This window comes from Mchenga conophoros, linkage group LG16 (genome assembly GCF_057382185.1).
Source record: "Mchenga conophoros isolate Kocher_MC1m ecotype Shallow Benthic linkage group LG16, M_conophoros_male_GT1.1, whole genome shotgun sequence".
In the NCBI taxonomy this organism is placed as follows: Eukaryota; Metazoa; Chordata; class Actinopteri; order Cichliformes; family Cichlidae; genus Mchenga; species Mchenga conophoros.
In genome coordinates this window covers 34,391,026-34,403,751 of record NC_140541.1, presented here as the reverse complement: position 1 = coordinate 34,403,751, position 12,726 = coordinate 34,391,026, and the positions used below count along the sequence as shown (strand labels likewise).

General features: G+C 38.5%; 1 protein-coding gene across 1 annotated transcript in view; it reads right to left on the bottom strand.

The window, feature by feature from the left end:
- Positions 1-8,292: 8,292 nt before the first annotated feature.
- The window catches only part of calcrla (calcitonin receptor-like a), a 29,037-nt gene continuing 24,603 nt past the window's right edge, over positions 8,293-12,726 (bottom strand). The window contains exon 13 of the mRNA XM_085249129.1: positions 8,293-12,400. Within this exon, the coding sequence (XP_085105255.1) occupies positions 12,179-12,400 (222 nt within the window). The 3' untranslated portion in view covers positions 8,293-12,178. The remainder of the gene's footprint in view (positions 12,401-12,726) is intronic.

The window sequence follows — 12,726 nt, the reverse complement described above, 5'->3', positions numbered from 1 at the left end:
TTTGGTTTCCTTGGTGTGTTTTCTCCCCACCAAACATCACTCAACATAAGTTTGTTGGAGAAACGTAATTATCTTCATGTCTACAAGATAAGAAAATATATGTCCTAAAAGGCAATGTTTTTTTTCTCCTGCACAATTGTCGGAAGACTTGTGGGCTCTCTGTAGTGACCAGCCTGTACAGACATTTCCTCGTGTGATAGAAGAGCTACCATTCTGCAGTCTGTCTTGTTAGCAGATTTCCCGAACAATCGGCTCCACAAACAAGCCACCTCTTCCCCTTTTCTCAGCTTAATTGAGAGGAACTGTGTAAATTGTTGAACATTCCAGCATGGCTTGGTAAATGACTTTGCCTTGACAAAACTTTGTTTTGTCTTCACACAAGAGCAACAAACTACCTGATTGTTAAATAAATACCATTATCACAGATATTTAATTTTTGTGCATTACCACATTAACGTCTGCTAATTTCTACATTTCAGGTATTTGGCTGGTATTTTTGATGAAAAGACATTTGACACAATATAAAACGGGGGGTGCAGATTTGGCATGATGTGGGGAAGCTGACAACAGGGAAAAAACAAGGTCTGCTGAGCATAGAAGGAGCGCAAAGTTAAAACTAGAAATCATTAATCAGTAAGAGAAGATGGCCTTGACATCGCTAACAGAAAGTTCAACAGAGCAATGCAGAGTGGAGTGAGTTGCAGGACTGGGTAATATATACTGCAGCTTGTCGAGTGTTTTATTGAGATCAAGTGTGCCAGCCAAGGAACTGAAACAGGGAGGTGGAAACAATGGAGAAAGAGGGAGAAAAAAGTCTTTGTGCTTACACATTCCTATAATTTAGAATTGTGCACTTGCTAAATTGCAGCTTTGTGCAGCACGAGACCATGGTTCACATGTCACTGGTGCTTTTTGCATTTTGGATTTCGCTCTCACTTGCTGGATACCTTTTACTGACTTCATTAGGTTTAGGAAAAGATCTTGGGTTAGGTTAAACCCCTATACTTTAGCTCTCTTCCAAAGCAAATGAAGACTTAGGAGTTCCAACTCATCGGGGCAGAGAGACACCTTCAGTACACCTTGAGCAGCTTTAACAGAATGACACTCTGGAAATGAGAATGAGCTGGTGGGACTATGATAAGTCGGAAGATTTAAAGAAAATCCATCTTATTGATACATCACATTTGAATGCAATAGGCCACCTAACCAACAAGTGTGGCTGTGTTTAACAGTATTTATTCGTATTTAACACAACTTCTAACCTTTAACAATAATTTGCATATCACCAGTTTAAGATCTTGAATTATTTCAGTTTGTAAATGTGATCTTGTTTTTGCATCAAACAAACAAAAGAGATCTGCAGAAGATCTTCCACCGGAGGACCAACTGGAACAAGTCCCAATGGTGTTAGTGTCAGCTGGACTGCTGATCTGTTCTGGGTTCCATGCGACAGATTTAGCAAGGAGTTAAATCCATAAACCTCGGGTGTCAAATCCAAGGGCAGAGGAAGTGTGATCATTACAGTACACTCTGAGTGTATTTTTGTTGCTATGGGCACAAATGCAAAACTGGCATGAACTGCAAATCTGCAAAGCGTGCATTTTTTCAGGACTGAATTGAAGACAGAATTACAGTACTTTTGAGTATGGATGTTTGGTAATATATGCATACAGAACTGCATTCGTTCATGACGAAAATATTCTGTAACACACGCCAACAATGCTCACATAGAAAGACACACGGCTCTAATTTCCCACATGCAAAAACTCTGTCACAGCTTATCCTTCCATTCTCACTTTCTGCAGTGTCCATGCCACTGTTATGATACACCTGTCATTACGCTTCCCATCGTCAGCTGCCAAGCGTCTTTCTGGCTGATGTGCATTAGGACTTCCTGGAAGCTCTACACGCTGGATTTAGACTCACAGACAGAGCATCAGCTAATATGGCTGAAAGCTGCTGACAGAAACTTCTCTTAAACAAAAAGTGTGTACGCTGAGTTGAACACGCTTATCCACAAATAATCGAGATACTTTCTGTTTTTGGGTCAAATTAGCCTCTGACATTTCTATGTAGTTGCAACACAATATTTTGTCTGCAACGGTACAAGTTTGAATAAAACCACATGCATACAATACAATAATACAGTATGCTCTGCTGGTACTTTATATTAATTTTTTTAGTATATTATTTGTTAAGCTCTAGCTCTGCTGTTTCATCCCATCACTGTACTGTAGTACTATAGTATTTCTTTGTTTGTTTCTTGTGCTTCTGATACTTTAATTTGTGCAAGTTCATTGCCAGTTTTCACCTCAACTTAATTTGAATTTAATATGAATGAAACAGCAACAATTTTTTGAATGTTGAAACCTGAAATAGCTGACTCTAAAGATAAACCAATAGATGTGTGGTGGCACCAACTATTATACAATATAGTTATTTCTCAGTTGATATTTAACTCCTCTCACAAACTCTAACTCACTGACATTAATTATGTCTCTCAAACATTTCCTCCCCTTATACCGTCACAATGTCACGGTGTCCTTGCACACCAAAGTACCCCCTTTGAGTGTTTCCCAAGGAATGTGGAGGCTTGATGAACCCCTCATGTCACATGGCCAGAGAGAGAAGCGACCCCAAGATTCTCAGATATCTGCACCTGTCTATACCGTGAAGCAAAGTAGCCCCAACATGTACGCTGCAGGATATAAAGAGAAGCCTGGGGAGATAATCACAGCACAAGGGAGGAGTGCATGAAGGAAGGGGGTGGGGGGTCAGACAGAGTCAGGCTCAATTTCCTGGTATATTATAGTGCTAAAGTAATAAGTCAGATTTCCCAGATAGTGTCCTATTAAAACCAATTTGACTAGCCACAGGAGGATAAACTCATTTATTAAATACAGTAGGATGAATATTTCCCAACGTGAACTTAAAATGAACCGCAGACTGACTTATCGTTTGAAGCACTAGACAGAATATTTGATCACAATAGCTTTAAGCTAATGTAGCATGCCCATGCCATCATAATAAAATGCTAGAATGCTAAAATGCTGTCAAACACAATACTCACCCTGCCTACCATCTCAGTTTTGCACAAGTGTCTAATAGGAAACAAGTCTACCTGAACCCTGTTTAATGCAAATCTATTCACATTTTAGTCTTCAACAAAGTGACCAATCACCCACACGACTAACATGGCTAAAAGAAATGGTTTAGAATGAATTAGCAAGAATGTAAAGCAGCTAAAATTAGCATGTTGGCATGTTACTGAACTGCTCAATCCAGGAGTCCGAAGTGCAGCTAAGCCTTTAATTGCCTCACTCAGACCATCCTTGAGGCATATTAATTGCTACACTGATGAAATGAAGGTCAAAGATTGACAAACCGAGTAACTGTTTTAAATGCTGCTACTGTACTGATGAACATTTCAGTCTTTATATAGGAAACGGTCTCTTGGGGTTAAAAACTCCATGCATTTATTCCATCATATATCTAAAGGCACGAGTTTCCCATGATTGCTAAAAATATATGGTCACATCATCTGTTTCAATGTGTATTATCTAACCCCATGTCAGACATAAAACGTTCAGATTTGGCTATATGGGATCCCTGTGAAAGCCCCAGAGGGAAGCTGAAGAAAAGGATGTTTAGGCTGTGTCTCTGATCCTCCTTCCCAGGATAAGTGAGTCAAATGACTCTACGGATGCATGGAAAATTACAAAAGCGATGGATGGATTAAAGGTGAAGCCACAAAACAAAACTAATACAGTTTGTCTTTATTTCTCTTCTTTATTTTTATCTGCATTCCTAAAAGAGTAAATCAAACGAAAGTGTTCTTATTAAAAAATTGTCCTTTCTTTGACATTGATGAATCTCCCTGCATCTCCGTATAAATATTTGAGGAACAATGCAGATCGTGTTGATATATGGTAGGTGTGGGAGTTATCCGTGCTTCTATGACACAGACTCACCCTACACTCAGCCTACATTCTTTAAAATCTCGCCTGTGTGACCTGCAAATATTAAATTGTGAGTTCCCCCTAACGTAAACAAACTTCTTTGGCCTCTTTCCAGTGTCTCTTCTGCTGTGTGTATATACAGCAGCTATCAGTATCAGTCAGGGTAAATGTTTCCATTAAGCCAAAGACCTCCTGTTGTTCCCATTTCCTCTGCTGTCATGAAGGGGTGCATGTTGGGGGGCGATTAGATAGTGACGAGCGCACACATCGGCGCCCCTCCACATCCTTTGCAGTTTTGTCAGTGATGTGCAGTTTCGGGGTGTGGACTGTATTGTTGTGGTGAAATGAATGAAGAGGGTAACTGGTTTTCCTTAATGGGAAGCTCATGTTGTTGCCATTCTTGCTATGCAAAGCCGAAGTACATTTTGGTGTAATGAGGCAACGGCTGTTTCAAAATGAAATTCTCACTCATTTTATGGTTTCAGTTCAGTTTAAACCAAAAGCGTGACAGTGTCATTTTGGTGCAGCGGTGACAGTTATGTATGATGTTGGTGCTGAGTAGGTAGCATATGGTGGATCTTTCAGCTAGCAAAAGCTGTCTTGTGAAAAGAAAGGTTATTGGAGCAGCAACCGGCAAAAGTTGCCAAGAACACCAATAATGTCTAGTTTTTTAATGTAAAGGAGCAGTAAGAGCACATCTAATTTAAAAACAACCCTTTGCTAACAACATCATTTGTTGTTCAGCTATATCCTATTGAGCTTGTTACAGACTGAATCTGGACTATTTACATTCATCCACTGATTTCAGAATTTACTCCATTTAACAGCCATTCATTTCATTCAGTAAACTTAAACTGAAAGCGAGCCTTTATTGTGGCTGATGACAGGTCTCAACACAAAGCAGAAACACCGTGACTAAACTGAACCTAAACTAAACTGGGAAACAGATACTGATAAACCAAGGAGACTCAGAAAACCATGACGATGATTGTACAGACTGGCCGTGAGGACATGGAGGGTAGGAACACAGACGACATGACACAGACCGTATGAAACACAGAGACTAAATACACATGAGGGATGATCAGGGGAAGTGGCCACACATGGGAGCACAGCTGACACACATGAACCTAACGACAGGACGGGAGAAGTGAAACTGAATACACTGACATTGAATACAGACTTTCAAAGTAAAACAGGAAACATGGAGATTAGACATGACATGAACTAAACATAACCACGCAGACATGACGCATGAACCAGGGAGACTTAGTACAGGGGGAGATGACATAAACAACTAAGGAACAAAGGACTAAACAGCAATCTCAAAATAAACTAGATGAGCTAAACTAGGGCACAAATTAATACAAAAGATACATAAAACTCAAACACTGGGTCACTCGACCCAGGACCATGACAGTGCAATAACAAGTTTGTACCTACAAACTTCTTGACATCTGTTACGTGTGCTCAGTGGGAACCTTCTCTCATCTGTGAAGTAAATGAGGTGCCAGCAGTGGACCTGCCAGTTTTAATGTTCTCTGGGAAAAGCAAATCACGCTGCACTGTGCTGAGCTTTGAACACAGGTCCCAAGGAAGGACCTCATGTCACCCTGATGGAGGCTGATTCTGACAGTTTGTTCTGAAACACAAAGGAACAGATGCAAGTCCTGTTTGCCGGGTTGATGCTCATCCGTGGCCCTGGTTTATCTCCTCTACAGCATGTATAGATGTATCATTTTAGAGGAACTGGAGTACCAGTGCTATCTCAATGGGCTGCAGGTACCATCTCATGCTAGTATTTGTCTCATACATTAGTAGAAAGTAAAAATAGGAAACAATTAGTCAGGATAAGGAGTGAGCAGGCTACCAACTGCAAAACCATTTCTTTTGATCTTGTCGTTTCCTCTCCAGTGGACAGACATGTTGGTACCTGTTTCTTTTGCACCAAAGGATGTCAAATTGATTCACAATGACTAGTGCTGCCTAACGGGACAGCTTGACATCCCCTGAAGTTTAACAGACTTGTTCCCTAATTTTATTTTTGTTATTTATGCTTTGAGCCATTTATATGAAATATAGCTCATTTGGGCGAAGGTGCAGAAGAAAGTACACAATGTCAAAAAGAAAATTAAAAAAAAACACAACTCCCTGTTGTGCACTGTGTGGAGTGTACAGCTGTACCACAGCTTTTGAGGCTAAGTGCAGGTGACAGGAACCTAAAGCAGTCTCTCCCCCTTTTTTCAGCCAGTAGTGTACATAGTTACTTATTCAGGTCACGTAAGAGGGATACAAGCCAGAAGCAGCAAAGAAAAAGACATGAAATGTCTGCTGACATATAACTACAGGAATTGTGTTTCTTAACAATTCTTCACCACTGAGGGAAAATTATATTTTTAAAACTTTTGCCCAGTTGGCATGTTGTGGCTTTGAGCGAACCTGTCTTGCCACATGCTGAGCCAGATAAGGGTCATAAAAAATTCCATATGTCAGCTTGGGCTGTTGTAAGCAGTAGGGCAGTAAATGTGTGGTGCCGGGAGTCTTAATTGGACAAAGCAGGATGCATACTGTAGAAGGCTGGATTTTCTTTACCTTTATAGTGTTTTACAGTTTTGTACTCATTTGAGTAGACAACTTTGTTTAGCAGAATTTAATGCTTAAAAGTATAGTGTGCTGCTAAAGTGCACACTCTCAGTAGCATCAATATAATCTCTCATAGTCTCATAAATAATATTATACCGCTAAATATTCCATTAAGACCTTGCTTATTTGAAATATTTATGAACATTATACCAAGAACAGCATTAGTAGCATTAGGGTTGTATTCAGTGTTAAGCCCTACATTGTCTCGATTTGCATGAACATTAATTCCAAATTAAAGAGTAAATTCACTGAGACGTGGTTTGTCAATGGAGCTTATACACATAAAAACATGCTAAGGTTATGGATGGCTGATGTTTGTAATACATAATCAAGGTAAATATCTGTTAAAAAACTCATATTTTCATATTTTAAAGTATGTATTGCTCAGTTTTCCTAGTCAGTGTTTAAACAGATCAGAGCAACCCATGCTACTGTCATTATACTGATGGTACCGCAGCTTCCAGCTGGATTGACCATCAGCCAGCAGCCATGGACCAAAATCTGTGAGGAAACCTACGCTTAGTTCAGTCGGTGCCATGAAGAATTAAGACAGTTCTAAATGCATAAGACATGACAGGTTATAGATTTGTGAAAAACGTATCAAACTATCAAAGTGCGGGACCATGAATCATTTTTCACTCTATAAAATTCAACTTGTCTGTGCAATGTTAATAAAAAAAATATATTATTGCACCTCATGGTCTTTCTGTACTTTGCAACACTTTCAAGTTTTGTGCACTTAGTCACCTGTTAATATGTTGCTCATAAACTAGGTTAAATTAAGTAATTTGTATTAATATGCTGTTAGTCATAATCTCCCATTATCACATGATTTTTTTAATAGACTCTTCAGAAATTACCCAACGCTTAAGGGATTCGGGAACGGAACAACATAAAAAAAAATGAAGCTTGTTTGTTCGCTTTTACGGTTTCAGTGGGGACTCTTTGGCAACATAGCAGATGTTTCTCATTACAACAGCCCCCACTACAGAGTCCCAGACGTGTCAAATCAACTACACAATTCAGTTACACTGTGTTCTTTTGGGATGTTTCACTTCAACACAAAACTCATAAATCAAGTATATAGTAGATGGGACAAGTGAGAATGATATGAAATGTTACACCGAAGTATTAAATTGAATAGATTTGCTTGAATGGCTGTAGAATGATGCAGGCGAGAGTTTGCAACCTGAACAGGACTTTTTATGGACATTGTACTGCAGTTTGATGCAGGTCTTTAGCTTGGGTATCTTTTGCTAATCATACAGTCAAATTAAGGAAACTGGTGGTTAGAGACTGTGGCACAACCATAATTATTGTTACTGTTGCCTTTGAGAGACAGTGACTAGTCTACAACCACTTGCAGTCAGTTGCTATCTTTGAAGCAACCTCAGTGCATAAAGTCAGTCTGCTTAGTTTGTCATATCTGTTGCCATCTCACAGAAATTCACTGTTTACATTCAGAGTCCAGCCAGAACCTCAACGATTTTAAACAGAAGTTCAGAAATTCCTCCACAAATTCTGATGCAGTTGCTGCAGGACAGCAATTTAACTATTGCAAAGACATTGCATTGTATACTAATATAGTATATTGTGTATCTACATACTGTATTAGTATGTAGATACACACAAGATAGCGACATTGTCTAATTCAGTGAAATAATAAAAAAAGAGACATTGTACGTAAATATATGTGTATATACGTTCTTCACATCCAGAGAATAAAACAAAACCATTTACATTCAAACAGCAGTGTGAAGTCAATGTGTCAAGACTACCAAAGTTAGATACAGTACAGTATAAACAAAACCTACAGACATAGTCCTCAATACTTTTGTCATACTTTACAACATTTTACCAAGTGTCATCGGGGACATCACAAATCCTTTGGAGAGTCATATGAAAACATTTCACACATAAATACACAACTTAAATGATACACAAGATTTACTACATTTACCAAAAGCCTATGGTGTTTCCACAAATCTGAAATTACTTTCATCAATGATTATGAGGCATTACTACACAATAAATGACTATTTATGGATACTTTATAGCTTTCCCATTGTACATGAATCACGTGCTGCAAAGCAGTACAGCGTCAACCATACATGCAGATTGTATTGTTTATGTTTAAATGAAGAAACTGTCCTGCAGATATGATATGATAAAACTACAAACTGTATGTTGGATATTAAAGCCTGATCTCACATAGAATCAATACAGAATGAAAACTGAGAACATATGACGCAAACTGATTGGTTTTGCCTCAAACATTAACCACTTACTAATAATGTTTCTTAAAAATATGCCAATTCATTGTTTAGTGTAGAAATAAGTGCTTTAAGTCACAGCTGTATTAAAGACTGACAATGGAAACATACAACAGTTATCATACATAAATGAATAGCCAGCAATGTAAATGTATTGACCTTTTCATTGGTGGTTATTTCAGATATCCATGAGATTTTTCACAAATGAATCTTATGAAAGAGTTACTACCATTAAAAAAAATAAAACACAGACAGTGGTTGAATGCTTTCATGAGTATACTGTACTCATTTATACTGTATATATAAATCATGCATACGCACACTCACACTTGTCCCCTTTGCAGAAATGTTAGATTTATAAAATATTTACATTGACTGATAGTGACGTGTGTTCCCAGCATTATGGAAAATGTGTTAAAATGATTTACAGTGAAGAGAAAAAAGACAAATAAAAAAAAAGAAACAAAAGTTCAAAGAAGGTTCTGTGATGTGAATGAGAACACACATTTCTCAGTAAATGCTTTCAAACTGTTTTATCAGTACACATTTTTACAATTTTTAGTGTTTTGTGGTGTAAAATGTGACAAGTTTATCATGTACACTTCTTAATAAGGCTGTGTGCAGACTAGCATTAGCACTGTGCTAAAGCAGAGGGCTCTTTCCAAAAAATAAAATCATATACCTTAACCCTTAATGTCTTCTTTATACCTCACTCTCGGGGAATAAAATACTTTTAGCCTTTAAATAAATTCCAAAAAGAAGAGTAAATTGTGCGTTTTCATCCCTGGTCACAAAATATTGACATTCTATCAGATGTCACTGGCGTCCCATACAGAAATAATAGTAGTAAATAGTAAAACTACCAGGCATAGGAAGGGACCAAGTTTTAAATTCATAACCCTGCATGTATAAAAAATGCTCTAAACCAGTGTGGTTAAATACAACACCAAGAGCTCCTCTACAAGTGTCAATATGTGATGATTTGGGGACAAGAGACCCCTTAAACTAGGTGTGTTGTAGTACCACAAGCTTGTAAGTATTGGAGACTCCAGAGGCTTTGACAAAACATCAGTATTTCATCCCTGGGAATAAGAGTAGGCTAAATTAATGCATGCATTTTTATCCACTAATCACTATAAAGATTTGGTTCACTGAGGTAAGAAGGGTTTTGCCCCAGGTAGGATTCATATCAAAGTAACTGAGAAAGCACCAGTCAGACCTAAAACAAACAGGCAGTGGAAGTTTTGGAGATTTGTATAATTTGCTCATGCATGAAAATAAGGAACGCTATTCCTTGACACTTCACACAGATCTAATGCTTCTCCTCTTTTGCCATTTTTAGTTTCTTCAGTGTAGCAGGACAGGTTAGTGGACATTAATGTTGCTTGCTTCATTTTGCATCACGATTTTGCCTGCTTCTATTGCACTTTCCATTTTTTATGTGCAAACTGATTATAAGATCACTAAACTCAAACGTTCATACTGGCCTTAAGATATTGTTTCGTAGCATGACTATCCTGTAAAAAGACGGGGACAAAATGCAAAAGTAATCCCACCTATATCAGGATTTAGCGGCCTGAAGTTTCTTACAAATCGGTAAGCTTTTTAGTACAGATAGTACACTTGCTAACATTAAGATACAGATTCAGTTTAGGTAGAAAAGAATAATGTGTACTGGCTTCAAAGAAGATGGAAGTGAATCTACCGTAATTTCTAACGGTTGCACTATAAAGAAACAGAAACATGGCTTTGTTCATTACACAAGAGGAATTAAATCTTTCTCCTCTTTCATGCGAACATTAATAATTGTGGTCTTCTTCAATTTGATTTAATTTTCTTCCTACTACGGTACTGGAAAAAGCAGCACGTCATCCAATTAACTTCCTGTATTCTGTCTGAAAACTGAGTACTGTTGACATCTTAATTATTTTTAAATGCTTTATGAGGGGTAAGGATAAAGACAGCAGTAAAAGTAAATGTGATGTGTGCTTAAAGGAGCCAAGTCTTTAAATAAATGCTGCATTTCATTTGCCTTGGAAGTTGCACATCAGAGTGGGGTGTGATGTCACTCCTGAGCCGGGTGCGTCCTAGCGGCGTTCTGCTCCTTCGCAAGGTAGAGCCATTCACGCATGACTAGCAATATAGCGCTTTGCTTATTTTATAAGCTGGAAAACACCACTGCTGCATGTTCACACACAAAACGTGGTCAATGCTCTGAATATGGCGTATTCAGCAATATAAGCTTTACAGATTACATGCACTGCTATACTGGATTGTAAAATCGTTGTTGGTGGGAATTCTCCAACCTTGCGAATTGGAAGTCAGATTTGAGGGGGGGTGTTCCAGTTAAAAAACAAAAAACAAACTTTTGGTTGGGAAAATTCCAAGTTCAAATGAAACACACCATTGGCTGTCAACATTCAAATGTGGCTTCTCTTTGATAATATTCTGTAAACATTGCAACCATGTGGCCTAACTGATGCACACGTTAGTAAGGATCACTTGAGCAGGTGCAAACATCTTGACTAGAAATGAAGAGCGTGAGCTAGTGGTGCGAACCAAAATCGCCTGCATGAACTGCACACACAGGAACAAACACTGAAACAAAGAAAAGTTTTCTGTGCTGCTGGCAAGTTATATCAGTATTTAATTTTGAAAATAAAAAAAACAAACATGTAACATATAAACCTTTCATAAATACTGTATGATATTTAATCCATTTTCATTTAATAAACAAGAATATGTTGATAAATTAAGTTTAACATGTGAAAGATACAGATATGTTTAATACTTCAATATGCACATGTTAGACGTCCTATCTGATTCATTATTGATAATGAAAAAAATAAATGAGGCAGGCAAGATTTCTTGGTTTGGCACTAACTGTGTCAAAAGAATTTACAGTGTAACCAAAGGCCTTTTGTGCACAACATGAACCCGGGAGGATAATCAAGCAGTCAGTAATTATTGATTTAAAAATGATTTAGTCAGGCTGAAAGATCTGAAAGCATCGTAGTCCAAGTAAAGCAGTTCAGATGCAAATTGTAGACAAAGCACAGCGCAGGAGTAGCTGTATCAAGCTCACCGTACAGTACAGTTAAAGGACCTGTGTTGGTGTGGATAAGAAGTCATAATTTCCTTCAGATGCATGACAGCCCGGATGGACAATCCTTTTTCCCCCTCACTCGTTTTCCTCTATGTATCTATGGGAAGTGGCCAGTTTTCCTGGATGGCGAGCTCCAAGCATGTGGCAGATTTTAAGGGTGATGGTGGGATGGACAGAGTCTGAGAGCACTGTTTGTGTCAGGCGAAGGGGCTGTCTGACTTGAGTATGGAGGCATCTGAGTCGTGGCAGCCTTTGCCGTTCATGTGTTCCGAGTGACCGTCGATGCTGTAGCAGCCCTGTACCTCAGTGATGGAGGAAGCTGTGTAGGAAGCTGAGCGCAGGGCATCCGAGTGGTTTCCTATGCTGCTGCCAAACTGGATATGATACTGGTTCCAGTGCCGCCTCAGAACAGCTTGGACCTGACCAGAGGGATCATATATCAGATATTAGCTGACAGGAAAGCTTTCAAAGGTGATATAAAGCCTGAGAGTTCAAGTGATAAGCCCAAAGTAATTTTGCATAAGATGGCAGAACAAAATACAAAAATAAATATTTAGATGTTTTTGGGGTTTTTTGCTTCGGTTTTTGGTTTATTTTTTGGCACCAGCTTCTCCATGCACATCTGTGAAAAGTCTAGGGTGACTTTCTGACAATTACACTTTTGTAAAATCTTAGCACAACATTGGTAAACAACAGTTAACAGAATTCTTTTACCCTTCAAGGGCCGGTATCCTGAAACATTTAC